This window comes from Aulonocara stuartgranti (assembly GCF_965226115.1).
Source record: "Aulonocara stuartgranti genome assembly, chromosome: 17".
In the NCBI taxonomy this organism is placed as follows: domain Eukaryota; kingdom Metazoa; phylum Chordata; class Actinopteri; order Cichliformes; family Cichlidae; genus Aulonocara; species Aulonocara stuartgranti.
Window position 1 is genome coordinate 26414203 of NC_138953.1, and position 18436 is coordinate 26432638.

Consider the following 18436-nt stretch of genomic DNA (forward strand, 5'->3'; position numbering starts at 1 on the left):
TATACAAATGTATGTAAAATAATATTTCTTTTTTTTTGAAGTTTCTCAGAAGGTTCAATAAAAAAAATTGCATTTTCTGGCAATTATTTTGTAGTTCAGGCTTAAACTGTTTAAACATCTGATTTGTCACTTTCATAGTTTGGGTAAAATATTTCTTTAGGAGATATTTACTTTCTATTTATATTTTCTGTGCTTTGTAGCTATCTCGTTTCCAGTGACTCCATTATTTTACTACTTGTGTATTTTTACCCTCAGACTTTAGTGCTATGTTGCTGTGTTGCCAGATTTTAGTGTTTGAGAACTGTTGTCAGAAATGAGTCAAAAGAATAATAATAAGAGCCAAGTTTTAATAAAATCAAACTATCCTTAACAGAGAATCAATTTGTCTTCTTCTTGTTATTGAAGCCAGGGACTGTTTTTGTTTCTGTAAATATTCTGTGGACGTTTTAATAGAAAAGCTTTTCATTAGAAGAGTGCTGGGATGCATGACTGAGTCCTTTGATCTCCTGTGTGTGTGTGTGTGTGTGTGTGTGTGTGTGTGTGTGTGTGTGTGTGGAAAAGGGGTTATACCTCTGAACATGAGTGTAAAGTAAGTAATATAATTTGTATGTACTTTGTATACAGGTGTGTAGAACTTAGCAAAGGTCTAGTTAAAAAAACAAAAACATTAACTCTATGAAATGTTGCTGTTCACAGAAGGAATTCCCATGGGCTGTCAACCTGCTCACAGCACTGCTGTATCACTCACAACCGTGTGCGCGTGCGCGTGCAGGAAAAAATAGTGCATCTTATGAAACTTTAATCATTTGTTTGGAGGAGATGGGGGCATGGGTACAGAGAGGCATATGGCACGTACACTCCTTAGCATTGGTGCAATAGTGCTGTCTGCTACAGAGGAGCAGTATGCACTCAATCGAGTCTGCTAACTAGGTCAAGGGGTGATATTTAACACACTGAACAGAGTGACCATAGATTGTATCATATCTTTGGTGAATCCCTGTTTATGTGTCTTTGTCACAAGCTGCAGTCGTGCCTACAACAAGCTGCAAAGTCCAGGAGAGCCTGAGGTGCTTTAGTTCTCCCTCTGGTTGCCTCCCTTTCTGATTAGGAAGCATTTTCTCTGCTGTTATCTCTGCTCTCATCCTGATTAACTTTGCATTGTCACTAATCAAAGCTGGTCTGAATCTAAGCCGAGCAGGACCGGAACACACTGTCCCCGAGCTCCACGCTAGATTCAGCTTAGATTCTATTTCAGTACGAGCCTCTAACAGTGAGTACCCAAGCTGGTATTCAATGATTACAATATTATGCTAAAATTCTGCAGTCTACATGTGGGAATATGTTTTAAATGCTAATTGCTCATATCCTGGAAAGCAAAGGGGGGAACTCCTTCTAGGCATTTTTTTAAGAGATGTGTTCTGCCAGTGAGCTGTGGGTATAGAAAAGAGGAGATGGGGCAAAACTTTCAAAGTCCTGTCCGGTATGACCGATAACTGTCAGAGCTGGAAGGAAGATCTCCTTTGATCACTGCAGCGTGTTCTGCAGCACATCTCACGTATAGAAAGAGGCCAAGGTGCACTCACTCTGTTCAAAAGTTATACACCACTTTGTGTAAAAAAGTAAAGCTCTCAGTCTGACCAGGTAGTCAATGCCAGCTGTTACAACTGCTTTTTTAGGCATTGCCAAAATCTTGTTTTGACATTTATGGATCATTTATCAATTCTAGAAGATTAATCACAAAGGGGATTTTCAGATTGTTCTTTCCTGCGAGGTTACATTTGTTGCTTTGAGTGATATTCCCAAACATGTATTGCATGGATTTCCTCTCGTTATAAAAAGTTATACACATTATACTTTTCATTTAGAAGTGTTAGATGAAGGTTTTCGTTTGTCAGCGCAACGAGGTCCTCCAAATCGTAGCGTTTCAATTTAGTTTTGCTCGTTAACTCATAATGTTCTCATTTAATTAGGTTTTTCTGTGGTAAATCCATCCAATGTTGTTCTGTGGAGGGTTTGGTGGGCATGACTCACATCTGTTGTTTTGGCCTCTGTGGCAGTTTGAGAGTTCAGGTGATTTGGGTTTTGTTTTTTTTAGAAATGGAGATACATTTTAGGTTCAGTTGAAATTAGCTTCCTGCAAATATCATCCCAGAATACATATCATTAAATATATTTGCATATATTTTATGTGCTGTTAACTCATAGTCTGTGTTTTATGTATAGACTGTATATAAAATATGAACAACGCTACAGTGACTTACGCCACCTGGTTTGTGAACTTACATTTTGATGCTTTGACTTTATCTTAATGGTCTTGATGGAGCCATTTGCCACCCTGAGATGATGGAGTTCTTAATTATCAAGCAAGCTTGGCTATCCAGGTTCATCTGTAGACTGCGAAGTTTCATCACACAGACATACATATCTGCTAATTAGATTAAGTAACGGACTAATAAAATGCTGGAATCTCCTTCACTTAAACTGGGCTGTAAATTAACACATATTACCACAAAGCTCCAGTACACCATAATAATAACAGGAAGGGAAATACAGGAATATTATCTATGGAGACCAAAGGTATTTCATTATACCTGACTTAAACACGTTTCTGTCTTTTACACAGGCATACAGGCTCTGTTATAGGCACTGAGGCAGGTATTTCTTGGGCCCTTGCCTGCTTTCATACTGGACGGGCCACAGGCTAACACATAGGAAAAAAGCAACCATTCACACGCAAATTCACACCTACGGGCGGTTTAAAATCGTCCATTAGCTTAACCCCATGCATATCTTTGGACTCTGAGGGGAAGCGGAAGTACCACCAGAGTAGTAGAGCAAAGTCCTGCTGACCTGGGGGGAACATGCAAACTCCATACAGAGAGACTGCTGCGAGGCAACAGTGCTAACCACCGCACCACTGTGCTGCCCTATCATACAGCAGCAATCAATAATATCAATAGCATCATCCCCACGTTTGATTAGCACCATGGACAGCAACTGCAGTTAGAGGTTGGGGAATGGACACATTTAGTCAAGCTTACCAGGCTACATTAACAGAAAGACAACTGTAATGTCTGCAAGCATGGAAGAAAACAGAGAAGCCCATTAACAACAGGTCCTCAGACTGACGAGCTAATCTGTTTATAGAATTCATGATTCAGCAATCATTTCTAATGGAGCAGCTTCTACATATATCACACATATATATTACAGTATGAACGCAGCAAGTATGCCTGCCATGTAATCCAGAGATGCTCGTTGGATATTTATGTCAACCGGGCCTCCCCTACCTTCTGAGCCCTTGGGAAAGTTACACCTTTATGGCACATTTATCCTCCCTGCATTGGTCGCTTCGCACGCTGATGATGACATCGTCAAGCAGCCACAATCATTTAAGCTCGCCGTTATGGCGCTTTTGTCCATTTGTAATCTTCTCCAGACTGCTGCAGAAATCTTCCTCCATGAGTTCCGTCTCATCTGGGAATACTTGTGCTTCCATATGCACGTGTCATATAAATGTCAGTCACAGGGTTTGAATCAATTGTTGTGCCAGCCTCAAGTGGCCACTCATGGAACTGCAGTTTTTTATTAGTTCTGTGCTGGCTGCATTGCTTACACCAAGAGTTTGCTCTTTAATTAATATGTCATTTAGATGCTTATCACAAGTGTTGTATTGTTTGATATGACATTTACAATATCTGTGATGTACTGTTTATTATTGGGAACTTAAGCCAGTCCCTAACTCGTGACATTTGGAGGTGAAATGAGAGTAAAACTTCACTAACATGTTGAGATATAATACCCTGACAGTTTGTGCTCATTCTAGTTTTATTCTGTTAATTTATGGAAAATGTTCCCATATTTTTAAAGTATATTTACAGCCTGGTGAAGATGCAGGACATAAATATTTTACCGATTTAAATTCAGCCACTAGATCTAACAGCGTTTGGTGCAGTTTTACAACTTTTTTCTGAAAGAAGTTTGCATTTGATGCACGTCAATGTGACAAGTTGCAAAGGAAACATAGCTAGATTTTAATCTTGTGTCTTATTGCCATAAGTTATTTTTTTTTATAAAAGATGAAATTTCCAAAATATAGATGAGAAATAATCCTTCCAGTTATCATGCTAATGTACCATCAAATCACTGACGATTACCAAACAGTAAAATGGCACTGTAAACTTAATCTGCCACGGACATTTTTTCATGCAACATCAACATGCTGATGCAAGTTCACTGAATAAACAAGTCCTTCATTATCGCTTCTGTTCTTTTTGTTGTTGTTGTTTTTTTAACAGAGCTTCCGTACGGCTGGGAGAAAATCGATGACCCCATTTACGGCAGCTACTATGTCGAGTAAGTTCAGTACATCTTTAATACATAATGACTTGCTTTTGATTTTCAGCATCACCCGCTGGTGTCGCATTAATCATATTTATTAGGAGCAAACTGGCGATGTAGCCAGAAAAGAGTTACTCTTAATGTCTGCTTGCTGACGGCTCACTGTTTGTTTGCAAGTTTATGTGCTTATCTGTAGCCCTGATCGTGCATCTGAATGCTACAGAGGAACTGCTGCAGTGGCCTGTCCTCTGTATTGAACTGCACGTCCCCTCTCTGTTTCAGGGGTGCCTTTTTTTTCTTATTTTTTGTGGCTGGATGCTTTCCACTCTGGGGCACTGTGATGCTGCTCTATTTTTAGACTGGCAGGGGGAATTCATTTGGCTTGAGTTTGCTTTAAAAAACCTGCAGAGTGACACTTGAATACACTCTGCCTTATATACTGCGCATCCCTCTCGAGATGCTCTTTGTGTCTCCCTTTGTCATCATGTAAATATCATTAAAGAAGCTGCAAGACCTTGAAATTATATAACTATATAAAAATAAAGTTAAGCTGTTTTGTAATTAGGACTGTGATACTGGGGTGTTCATTAAAAGATAAGGAGAGGAGAGAGTGTGTGTGTGTGTGTGTGTGTGTGTGTGTGTGTGTGTGTGTGTGTGTGTGTGTGTGTGTGTGTGTGTGTGTGTGTGTGTGTGTGTGTGTGTGTGTGTGTGTGTGTAGTCTTAAATATGGAGAGAAGTATCTAATGATGACTAATTATTTCACACTGGCAAATTACAGCATTTGTAGTCAGTGACTATCTCCCCCCTGTACATACTAAATTAAGATCAACGTAGGACATTAAAGGAAATCGCTGTTCCATGTGCAGGGTTACTCCCAGTCACTGATTCACATAATTCTGGTTACAAGACGAGTTGAATTACGGAAGAAATCAATCGTTTGTTCTTTTTTACTCAGCAGAACTGTTCTGCGGCTGTTACATAATCTGGGAACTGGCCATTCAATTAATCATCATAGTTATGGCAGCTGTAGTGCTACGTTTGTTAGATCTGATCTTTTCCAAGAAGGGGCTGAGATAGGTGTGCTGGTGTAGTGTGAGATCTAAAATCTCCTCTCTTTTTTTTTCTGGTGTTATCATCTCAGTCATATAAATAGAAGGACCCAGTTTGAGAACCCAGTCCTGGAAGCTAAAAGGAGACTCCAGCAGCAGCAGATGCAAAGCCAGGGCCTGTCCTCGCTGCCCCTTCCCACCATCTACAGAGGTAAGAACGGCCTTTGGCTTTATGGGAAATTATTAGTAGGGTATATATATCCATTTATTAATTACTTGTGTATTAAGAGATTAATATTGCACTATAATTAAGGAACATTTATAAAGATATCTGTTAAAAAACTCCATTCTGTGTTTATTATTGTGCTTCAGAAAGCCTCTCAAGAGCTTTAATGATAAAAGCAGATGCAGGAAAATTCTCTTAATACCTTCAATTACACATGCAAATGCTGGGAAGGTGCTTTAATGAATGTGATTCATTCTAATTGTCAAACTAATGATAAACAACATGAAATAAAATAAATTCAGTATTTGAGCCCCAATTCTTCTAGGTCCACTTGCGTGTTAATTTTTGGAGTCCTTTGCAGGTGTTGTTCAAAGCATCTTTAACAACAAAGTTTTGGGGTTGAGTTTTTAAGTTGATTCTGTTAATGTAATCCCAGACTAAGTCCACCATGTTCAGATCAGAGCTCTGTGAAAGCCAGATCCCCTCTTAGAGCACCCCTTGGAGACTGGAGCAGACTTTTCAGGCAATATATAAAGCTAATATATAAACAGTAATTTATCTAATCAGAACAATCTTTGTGTAAATGTAAATATAACTGACAATGACAGGCTTAAAACACCTGTCAGTAAGTGAAAATTCATGTGTGCTGGACACAAAATACATAAAACCCAGGATCTGAAAAGGGGCGACTCCTTCTGGTTGCATAACCAGTCTAATTTTAAAAAGTCTATAAGGAATTGACCATACTTTTAATTTAATTTATGAACTCGGTAAAGAATTTTTTTGATGAGTTTATAGTCTCGATGGATATATTTAAGTCTTGTTAAAAACAATGTGGAGTTTAATTTGTGAATTATCCTCCCAAATAGATAAATACAGATAATAATAAAGCAGATTATGTTTTAGTATACACTGACCTTAAGACTGATCTTATGTATCACATCCTGTATCAGAAAACAAAGATGTTAATTTCCCAGATATGAATTTCTAGGCTTGAAAATGAAGCAGGGTGGCAACGTAACAAGGTGTTAAGCCCCTCATCCTTGAATATTATGTCCAACAGTGCTGCAATCACTAACACTTTCAAACAACATAAAATTATTTGAATAGATGTAGCAAACTATTTACGCACTGATGCAATTTTATATAGCCATGGCCTTAGAGATACACACAAGGTCATATAATCAGGAAAGCTGCATGTACGAGTAAAAAGCTGTTTGAAAGAAAAAGTAAGAAAAAACATGCATGTTACCAAAAAATAATGTTAATTTTTTTCCCCAAAGGCTTTACTCATAAAGATTATTTTTATAGTGATTGACGGTAGGATATATCAGTCAGTTCACACCTATGCCTCATTAAAACAGTGGGTGGAATGCATTTTGGTCAGACTAATAATACTTATTGCCATATAAACAGACGTCTTCCAAAGAGAACATGTGGGTTTCAGGGTGATTCACTGTTTTGTTTAATGACTGGTTACCTGATTCTGCTCTCTATCAGTTTGTTACAGTAGGATGTGTACTGCTAGAAAAAACTGTCTGGATCCGAGAAGTGGAGGTTTGTTTCTGTAGTGATGTTGTTAGTCGCGACTCTGAGTGAAGAGCCTGTTTCTTTTGTTCAGTCCAGTGAGGCTCTTTTTCCTCCTCTCTACCCACTTCTGCCTCCTCCTTCCTTCTATTCCTTCTTTTCCCTTCAAACTTTGACACCAGTGGAGGATGCCAGCCCCTGTGCCACCCTCCCCAGATCCCCCCACGTCCAGGTCGGCCCGGTGCCCGAGCGCTGCCATAGCCTCAGCGACCTCTCCCGCTCGCCAGCTCTGGGCTGCAGGACTGCTTCGTATACCAAATCCTCCTCTGCCGATGTCTCCCCGCTCCGGCGTGTTCTGACTCGGCGGATGAATATGTGCCCCAATCACAGGCAGAAACAGCGGCCTCTTCACACATCCGCCAGCGCTGTAGTGCTAGAGCAGCCAGTCTGTAGCCCCTACTCCCTGTGGCACTTTGTCAGTAAGTAGGCCAAGAAAGATGCACAGGAGGCTGACTCTTCGCTTGTTTGACGCACTGTAAGCATGGTAACTGGCAGGCAACCTTATTCCCTTGAGGTAGTTTTTGTGCAGTGACCATGCCCTGTCACCTGCCCTATCACCTGGGAAGAGCAGGTACAGAGGGGCATCGCTTAGTCTGGACCAGTGACTGCTTACAAAGGATGCAAAGTTGCACGCTAGCCATGTCTCTTTTCCGAGTCAAAAAGATGAGGGACTTGGTTAAGTGTGACTAAGCTTGTTGGCAGAGATCCTCTCATTCCGACTCCAGGCGCTCCTCCATCAGAAAATTTCCCAGCTCTTCCTCCTTCAGAAATCTCCCAGTTCTTCCCTAACCTCCCTGAGCATCTTCTCCTGGAACTGATCCCTGATTGGCAGCATGGCATTTGCTGAATTTTGCTGCTTTCTTTGCAAATTTGGGATGGAACTGAAGAAACTGCACCACTGTGGCTGTCTGCACCTCTTCTGCCCACTGTGTCCCAGCATGGGAGGCGAGGACAGAGTGTCAGTTTAGTGTATTTTAGGTGTGCCAAGAGGGACTTGGATTGCATTGGTGCCCTGCACGGGAGGCAAAACGTTTGACCCACACCTGCATCTTTCAATACCGCCTTTGTCCGAGTGTGCTGTTTTGCTACTGTGGTCATACCCTTCCAGTTTTCCTGTGGCTACACCCGTATCTTATTGAATAAGCTTTGCCCTTGCCCCCCACCCTGTGAGCGCAGCCCCTGCACCAGCTTTTAGGGCCTTTTAGTGATTGCAATAAAACTTATAGGGAAAGACATTTTATTTAATTTTCTTGTTTTTATCCTTTTGTAGAGAAGCCGCTGTTCACGCGGGACCCCACCCAGCTGAAAGGCAGTTTCTTGTCCACATCACTCCAAAAGAGCAACATGGGTTTTGGCTTCACTATCATTGGAGGGGATGAGCCCGATGAATTCCTCCAGGTCAAAAGCGTTATCCCCGATGGGCCCGCCGCAGCAGATGCAAAGATGGCTACAGGTAAGCTTCAGGCGTGACTGACACACAAACTGAGAGAGAGGCTATTTTCACTGAATCACTTTTCTTTACCTGTAGCTAACCAGGAGCTCTCTTGAGGCAGTGTTAAGTATGTAATCTATAGCCGTATTCACACACAGACACCAAACAATGATCTCTGCTCAATAAACTAGAAGCTGAAGGTCACGTAGATAAGTTATCCTTGCAAATTTAAAATAATGGCATTTCTCATGGCTGGCATGCATTTGCACACGATCGCGCTCACAGATTGTTGCAGAGAAGAGCAATTATATGTGGCCTTTCTGCTTGCAGTATCTATTCTATATATCAGCATGCAGTGAAAGAAATGAGGTCAGCCTTTCTTTCAGAGTGCAGCCTAAACAAAGTCAAATAAAAGCTCATTAAAGCAGCACACAGTATAGTATCTATTTCACAGCAGTACTTACCTGAGCTCCCCTTGAGTTTTTTTGTTGTATAGAACTTTGTGCTTGTAATGATATTTCAAAGGGAACGCAGCTAATTGCATGCCAGCTTCAAAAACCTGACATTATGAATGATACAGAATTATACTGCCAGTAAAAGGAGCTCTACCCCAGTCGGCTGCAGTTTTTGCTTCTTGCATGTCAGTGCCGTCCTTTCATATTCTTCCACTTATTTGATTCAGGGTCACAAGACACGCTGAAGCCCATCCCAGCTGTCACAGGGCGAGAGGCAGGGTATGCCACAGATAGGTCACCAGGCTAATGCAGGGCTAGCAGAGAGGGACATACAACCATTCAAACTCACATTCACACCTGATGCTTTATATCCATTTACACTGTTTTGGTTTGAGTTTTATAGATAGAGATATGTACAGTGGGGCAAAAAAGTATTTAGTCAGCCACCGATTGTGCAAGTTCCCCCACCTAAAATGATGACAGAGGTCAGTAATTTGCACCAGAGGTACACTTCAACTGTGAGAGACAGAATGTGAAAAAAAAATCCATGAATCCACATGGTAGGATTTGTAAAGAATTTATTCGTAAATCAGGGTGGAAAATAAGTATTTGGTCAATAATAAAAATACAACTCAATACTTTGTAACATAACCTTTGTTGGCAATAACAGAGGTCAAACGTTTACTATAGGCCTTTACCAGGATTGCACACACAGTAGCTGGTATTTTGGCCCATTCCTCCATGCAGATCTTCTCGAGAGCAGTGATGTTTTGGGGCTGTCGCCGAGCAACACGGACTTTCAACTCCCGCCACAGATTTTCTATGGGGTTGAGGTCTGGAGACTGGCTAGGCCACTCCAGGACTTTCAAATGCTTCTTACGGAGCCACTCCTTTGTTGCCCGGGCGGTGTGTTTTGGATCATTGTCATGTTGGAAGACCCAGCCTCGTTTCATCTTCAAAGTTCTCACTGATGGAAGGAGGTTTTGGCTCAAAATCTCACGATACATGGCCCCATTCATTCTGTCCTTAACACGGATCAGTCGTCCTGTCCCCTTGGCAGAAAAACAGCCCCATAGCATGATGTTTCCACCCCCATGCTTCACAGTAGGTATGGTGTTCTTGGGATGCAACTCAGTATTCTTCTTCCTTCAAACACGACAAGTTGAGTTTATACCAAAAAGTTCTACTTTGGTTTCATCTGACCACATGACATTCTCCCAATCCTCTGCTGTATCATCCATGTGCTCTCTGGCAAACTTCAGACGGGCCTGGACATGCACTGGCTTCAGCAGCGGAACACGTCTGGCACTGCGGGATTTGATTCCCTGCCGTTGTAGTGTGTTACTGATGGTGACCTTTGTTACTTTGGTCCCAGCTCTCTGCAGGTCATTCACCAGGTCCCCCCGTGTGGTTCTGGGATCTTTGCTCACCGTTCTCATGATCATTTTGACCCCACGGGATGAGATCTTGCGTGGAGCCCCAGATCGAGGGAGATTATCAGTGGTCTTGTATGTCTTCCATTTTCTGATGATTGCTCCCACAGTTGATTTTTTTCACACCAAGCTGCTTGCCTATTGTAGATTCACTCTTCCCAGTCTGGTGCAGGTCTACAATACTTTTCCTAGTGTCCTTCGAAAGCTCTTTGGTCTTGGCCATGGCGGAGTTTGGAGTCTGACTGTTTGAGGCTGTGGACAGGTGTCTTTTATACAGATGATGAGTTCAAACAGGTGCCATTCATACAGGTAACGAGTGGGGGACAGAAAAGCTTCTTACAGAAGACATTACAGGTCTGTGAGAGCCAGAGATTTTCCTTGTTTGAGGTGACCAAATACTTATTTTCCACCCTAATTTACGAATAAATTCTTTACAAATCCTACCATGTGAATTCATGGATTTTTTTTTTCACATTCTGTCTCTCACAGTTGAAGTGTACCTCTGGTGCAAATTACTGACCTCTGTCATCATTTTAAGTGGGGGAACTTGCACAATCGGTGGCTGACTAAATACTTTTTTGCCCCACTGTATGCATGTCATTAAATATAATATTATGACCCGGTTACTCGGGCAGCGCAGTGGTTAGCATTGCTCCCCCTGAGTTAGACTTCACCATCTGGCCGAGGCTTTCTGTGTGGAGTTTGCATGTTCTGCCCATGTTTGCGTGAGTTCTCTCCAGGTACTCTGGCTTCCTCCCAAAGAGATGCAGTTAGTGGGGTTTGGCTAATTTGTGATTATAAATTTCCCTTAGCTGTGAATGTGAGTGCAAATGGTTACTGTCTGGTGGACACCACTACTTGCCCTGTGGTAGCTGGGATAGGCTAGAGCCCCACTCACAAGGACCCTGATAAGGACAAGTGGAAGAGAAGGGATGGACCCAGTTACTCAACAAAAAAAACAAAAAAAAAAACACAAACGTGCGTACCTTTTAAGAAAGGGCAGTTTTACTTCTAGAACTAATCAAATGCAAAAATAAAACAACCTGCTCCTCCCGTTCAGCACATGAAAATCCACATCCTCAAAAAAGTGTTCACCTGAAGACAGAGGACAAGTGGAGCAATGGCAGTGTTCAAGTTCACACAAGCCCTCTCCTTTAAGTTACAAAATAAATAAATAGAAAACTGCATGGTTCACAACAAACCACTAATCCAGTTGACTTTCCATTAGATCCACATCCCCTACAGACTTCCAAATAGGGTCCCCAAATCTTTTCAGACATCCTTTGTTTGTCCTTCAGTGTTTATGTTATTCATTCAAGTCTAAAGCTATTGTATTTTAAAAAGAAACTGAGGTTTAATAATTGTGTTGTAATTCTGTTTTCTGGATCCAAGCCAAGTGTTTGGGGGGGGGGTTTGTTGTATTTTGTATTATTTACTTTTTTCCAGAATAACTTGGGTACTTTTACTCGAAACCATCCAAGTACGTCTTCCTCCACTTCTTCACGCAGAAATATGTGGAGCTTCCTCTTCAAGAGTAAATGGCACTGGGTCCACACTCAAACACACTTAAAAGTATTATCCATTTGCATATATTCTTGGCTGGTGCAGCTTGCCAGGCTTGCATTGTCTTAGCTCTCTGTGTGGACATATGCACATGCCCGTGCACCAACTGCAGTTTTGTTCTTTCATTAATCATGAAAGGGACTTTATAAGCCCCACAACGTTGGGCTGTGGCCACAGGGGGGGTCGCACTGCAGCACACTTACACACACGCACACACACACACAGGCAAACCATCTGTACTGAAAGGTCAAGGGACTAGAAGTAGCCAGCTTGTCATGCTCTCAGTATGCAGTGATGTGTCTGTCTCTATACTCTGCAGCAAATGCAGAGCTTATAGTGGTGATTTATCACACATAAAGCAAGCTGGTCAAGGTGTTTCCTCTGTAGTAATGCTCCTCTCCAAAACACCAATGTTTTAACAGATTTCTGCAGAACACTAGCTCATAATTGTTCTGCTTTCTTTCTTTCTTTCTTTCTTTCTTTCTTTCTTTCTTTCTTTCTTTCTTTCTTTCTTTCTTTCTTTCTTTTTACAAATGTGTTGGTGCAGCAGCCCAGAATAGATCCCTTGGTGACTAATAAAGCTTGTCCTGATAGTTCTACATATAAAGCATTTGGGTTTTGTGTCTTCTCGTCCAATCCTCCTGCTTTGTTTTACAATTCCCATTTCTTTTTTATGTATTCTTTCCCCCAAAATAACTAAAATATCCTTCCCACTTCTCTACTACTGTATCACACATCTTTTCTTCACCACTTCCTCTCGTCAGCTCATATCCTTCTGTACTCCCCCACCCGTTCCCCCAACTTTGCCTCCACAGACTTTGTGTCCTACTTCTTCAGGAACAGTGCTAGCTTGCTAACTCAGAGCTTACACGGAGGAAGCCCAGGCCGGCAGAGGTGTGAAATTCCCAATTTCAGATAACTGATTCCTGCCGGTTTTTCCCTATGACACCTCCTGGCTATCTCTATCTACTGTGTGATTGTGCAGCTTCAAAAACATATGTATGATAGTTACATATATTATATTTATATATCTATATATATTACCTATAAGACCAAATGTACTCTAGATCATTTTTTCCATTAAATTGCTTGATGTGTAGAGAAAATAATTCTTTTTAGCAATAATTGTTTTTTAATGTAAAAAAAAGCTAAGAGGCTTGGTTTGAATGTAGGAGGCAGAAAGTGTTTAACGTGAAATGAAATGGGTCTGTAGGTGGAGGACAGTCAACCCTTGTTTTACAGTGTGTGGCCTATTTGGATAAGGCTGCCATATTTGCTTAGATGTTTTTTATTTAAGAAAAAAAAGGTTTATGAAAAACACGAGTCAAAGATGGCAATGAAAAAAAAATCTTAACTAACTACTAAAGCAAGTTTCAAAAGGTTTAGCAACCTGTTGGCCAAAATCCTGCCCATACAGTGATAGATCATTAGATACACCTTGCTAGTACCAGGTTGGACCACCCTTTTTGCCTTCAGAGCTGCATTAGTTCTTTGTGGCATTCATCAAGAGATTTTGGATCGTGTTGACAGGATAGTGTCATACAATTGCTGCAGATTTTTCAGCTGCACATCGAGATGAGAATATCCTGTTCCACCACTTCCCAAAGGTGCTCTATTGGATTGAGACTGTGGAGGAAATTGGGAAATTGGGCTCATCAACCTGAAACCTTTTTGTTCATTTGTATAATTTTGGTGAGTCCTTAGGAATAATAGTCTCGCTTCCCTGTTTTCAGCTGATAGGAGAGGCACCTGATGTGGTCTTCTGCTGATGTATCCCATCTGCCTGTTTATGACCTGTTATATGTTCAGGGATGCTCTTTTGCTTACCTTGGTTGTAACAAGTGGATCCCAGCTGATCAGCAATTTCTAAGCTTGTTTGAATTTCAGTGGGTCATCTTGACCATGTTTGCATGACTAAATGCCCTGTTCTTGAGTTGTTGCATTGTGATTGGTTGATTAGATATGTGAATTAATGAGCAGTTAACCATTTGTACCTTTATTATCATTAAAGGCATTCAGTCAAAATGGCCATAGTGCGCTTAGAATCACGTGTCACCTTACACAGTACAAAAATTATAACTTTAAGCTTACAGTTAGGCTTTTCTCATGTCAAGAAATAATATTTCTCTCTTGCAGTTTCATCCTGATTTTGTGTTATATCTGTTTACAATTAATTTCAATGCATTCTTGCACGAAAAGTAAGAAAAAAGGGAAAGTACACTACCTCCATAAGATGTTTGATTTCTTTTTATTTGTTTCATCTTTTTTTTGTTTGTTTTTAACATTTAGCCTGACGCACACAGACACTCAGACGACCACAGTCGGTACCACGGCCCACCCTGCTGAGAGTCTTAACTGCTCTGTTATCGTGGCCTCATCTTCTCAGCAGGGCCACAGAGAACTCTCGTTATGTTGACAGACTCTTGAGCACACCATTAGATGGAGATGAATATGTCATAACGAATGTGCAAGGATGGGACAATGAAGATGAAGCAGGTGGGAGCGTGGGCCTTGGTCCCACTGAGCGTGGTGTGTACAGATAAGGTCAATGTGATGTGGACTGTTTAAGGGACCTGCAGGAGCTTTTGTAATGGACCGAGAGAACGAGGGCAGTTTTAATTAGTGTGGGCTGCTGTCTGAGCTCTCATTCTTGATGATTCAATTTTTTCCACTCTCGTGCTCGTGGCCATGTTTGTTTATTTGTCCTTGTTTCACCGAAATGGCAAAAATACATCATTTTCTTTGGATCCCTGTGAATAATTTGTTTTATCTGCTGATATTTTGACACTTTTCCCATGGATTTAATTTGTTCTGCTCATGATGATGGAAAATTGCTCTTTTAGTAAAATGACAGTAGGCTCTTGATGTGTTTAATTAAATAGCAAAAAAGAACAAAAATGAGTTTTGCTCCCTAAAAATGTTAAGTAAATAAATGTTCTTGTCTTTCATTTTTACTGAATGGACATTCCTCTTCTGGGATATAGCTATTCAGTAATAACATTTACCGAATAATAATTCAAATTAAATATACGGAGGTTAAGTTGTGACAGAATATTTGGTTTCAAAGGTTCATTGGTTTCAGACGGATTTACACAGTGCAACTGCTTCTCATTTCACATTTCCTTTTGCAAAGTTGTACTTATTTCAATACAGTAGCTAGCTGTTTTTGTTTTTGTTAGCTTATTTTAAAACTGAAGCTTTGCATCTTGGCTTTTTTTTGTCTCATAAACAGTACATAAACATAATTTATATCTTTATACCAACAATATACCAGTTTTCTGTTTGTCTGTGTGTGTGCAAAACATGGCACATATCTTAAGCCGCTAAAGGCTCTTATCTATATCAGATATTATAATGTAATCATGTTACCTGGCAACCACCAAGCAATGAGCTAAAATGACAATTTTTTAAAAATTATTCATTTATGTACCGACAACACCTTATGGATGCAAACTGAGGTTTTAATTTCTCAACAGTAACATTTGATTTATATTCACAAAAGCTTATTTGTACAGAATGTATGGTAACATTATCATGTTGCCTAGCAACCACCTAGCTATGAGCTAAAATGACCTTTTTTTTCTTTTTTTTTTCTTTTTTTACTTATGCACGTGCAACACTTTATCACCTTATAAAAACACAAACAGGCCAATCAAGGTGTAGCATGGGCTTTTGCTTCAGTAGTAGAAAAAATACATGCGGTACTTTTGGTTTTTCCGTTATTTCCCAAGGGGTCACCACAGTGGGTGGATATACATATTTGATTTGGCATAGATTTTACCCCACATGCCCTTCTGATACATCCCTCCTAATTATCCGGGCCTGGGATGGGCAGTAGGAGTACACAGGCTGTGTCTGTTTCCCCACTCAGTGTCAAACTATGCTAACCGCTACTCCGTGAAGCCACAAGTAGTTGATGAGTAGATCAAATAAAGCAGGTAAAAATTATTTGTAGAGCTATTTTTGCTTTGTTATCATGCCAGCCGTATCGACCTATGATTAGTGCTCACCTGTGCTTTGCGTAACTGTTTTTCTGAGTATATGAGAGTGTGCACTCTCCGTTTTTGAGAATCATTGAGTGTTTTTCATCATTTTAAAGTATAATGAGCCAAGAAGGTTTGGGGACACAGATTCAGAGTAACAGGGGAACTATTGGAGGAGTTGATGAGTCGCTCTTATGCAATTTGTAATAAACAAAATTAATGTCACTTCTATATGGAGATAGGGAAGGCGGTAGAATTTGGCACACATGTGTGAAGTTGAAATCCATCTTTTAGGAATAAAGATTCCTGGTAAAACATGTGATTATATCACAGTTCCTACCCGCCTGTGTCTGTTGATGGTTTATCTGCGTTTCATCTCTGGTTATAAAGAATGAGATACATGTGCGGTTTGAGGGCGCCATGAGGTCACAGCACCATCATTTGTTTTCTGCCAGTGTGCTCAACTATTGATTCTGACACTGATGCTCAAGGCAAATGTTGGCTACGTTTACCCAGATTAATTAAAAAGTCCCTCACGTCACATTGCCCAGACGTGTGAGCTGGCTCTGTCAATACCAGCAGAGCGTTTAAACTCGAAAAGCTTTTGAGACACCGTTTACAAAGATAGACAGCGTTTCGGTGATATTTTAACTTCCACGTGTGCTGTCACTCAGAGGGGTTAGCTGCTCGGTTGCAGTTCCACAGCCAATCCAGAAAATCAATAAAAAAATTGCCTTGTTTTTGTAAAAATAAATAAATAAATAAAAGTGTAATTGAACCATCTATTAGTGCTGTTCACGTTTTATGAGAATTGGGCAGGGTGGTTAGCAAGGTGAGAGCCAATCACTAAAGCACATGCTTTGCTTATTAATCACAAAAGATTGCTGTTTTTTAACGCCTTCTCTTTACAATGCACACTGACAGTGTCACCCTGCCCTCTCTCCAAAGAGCGTGACAATTATGCCTGCAATTAGAATGTAATTGTTTTCATTATCAACCCAGGTAATGCTGTTTGTCAGACTTTAATGTGGATTGTGCTTCTTAGTCCCACTTGCCCAGAGTTTTGAAAAAGCTGCATGGTTCCTCCACAGTGGAGCAGAAAACACTATATTTAGTAATCTGGTTGAGAAAAAGATAAGCCTGGATGTTAAGAGCTTTTGTGTGGGAACATTTAATTGTTGGCTTGGTTTTTATCTACAGTGCAGTACACTGCAGCAAGCAAATAAAACCACTTGGGACCATAAAAGACAAACATTTTAGCCACTTGTCATATGCACTATTTTATACTTAAAAGGCAGCTGAGACATTATCGGTGGTAATGTTTATCTGTAGAAATGGTTTATAGCTGCAAGCCATCTGAGGAGAGACAGCGCAGATGTAGCGTACAGCTGAGAATGTGAATAGCTGTAGAGAGATGAAGTCTTGATATTAAATCCAGGCCAGCTGCTCTTCCGCATATTTGATATTCTACATAATGATTTCTGGAGTGACACCGTGGTGGGGTCTGTGTAGAGTGTGCCTGCTTGATTCTAAACTTCCTCTCACAGTAAAGGATATCAGGTAATGCTAAACTGGCTCTAGGAGTAAATTGTCTGGTTACCTGTCCATCCAGGGTGTAGCCTTCCTTTCTCTTTTTTACAGCTGGGATAGGCTCAAGCCCTTCCGTGATGATTGCTTTTCCCATATGTATATTATTATCCCACAATATTTCACTATTATAGCTGTCATTTTTCCTGCTTATAGTGATTTTCTCCACTATGGTAAGCTGTTTCTGTTCTCTTAAATCACCACTGCCTTTGTAGAAGTGTGACAGATTGTTAGCATTGTTAGGACAGTCTATAGTCCCTGTACATTGGCTACAATCAGCTGAATTCAGTACCAGCCAGGGTCCATCAGCTGATGGGTCTGCTGATACTCTTCTGCACATGATATTGATAAATCTATTTTAAACTGCTTATGCTGGCATTGAATGAGAGGAAGCAGTGATTGGAGACTGTGGCGTGATGAAAGTTATTATGATCGTATGCAATGAACTTGCAGTCTTGTTGCCTTTGGTTGCTTTAAAGATGGGCACCAGTTCTACAACCACTCACACTCAGCTGACATCCTCAGGGCAACTTTGGTGCATGGAGGTGGTGATAAAAATGAAAATAAGATACGAGTCTCTCTGTTATCGGTTTGTGATTGAATGGGTTCAAATTGGCAATTACATGCAATTTGTTTGCAATAATGCAGTGAGTAACTGTGATAGATGGGCAAATATCACAAATCTGTTGCCATCTACATCTACAGAGGTTAACCAGAAAATGACATTAACTGATTGCATTCAAAGTCCGCACAAAGCCTGATTTGAAACAAAAGTTACTT

General features: G+C 40.6%; 1 protein-coding gene across 9 annotated transcripts in view; it reads left to right on the forward strand.

Moving 5' to 3' along the window:
• magi2a (membrane associated guanylate kinase, WW and PDZ domain containing 2a) overlaps positions 1–18436 on the forward strand; it is a 269662-nt gene that overhangs the window by 208818 nt on the left and 42408 nt on the right. For 6 of the 9 annotated variants that reach the window (XM_082510730.1, XM_082510734.1, XM_082510735.1 and 3 more), the window contains exons 7-9: positions 4299–4356; positions 5483–5601; positions 8474–8656. In XM_082510730.1, coding sequence (XP_082366856.1) covers positions 4299–4356; positions 5483–5601; positions 8474–8656 — 360 coding nt within the window. Of the gene's footprint in view, positions 1–4298; positions 4357–5482; positions 5602–7325; positions 7623–8473; positions 8657–18436 lie in introns of all 9 variants that reach the window. The other 3 variants (XM_082510727.1, XM_082510728.1, XM_082510729.1) reach the window with 1 other exon arrangement.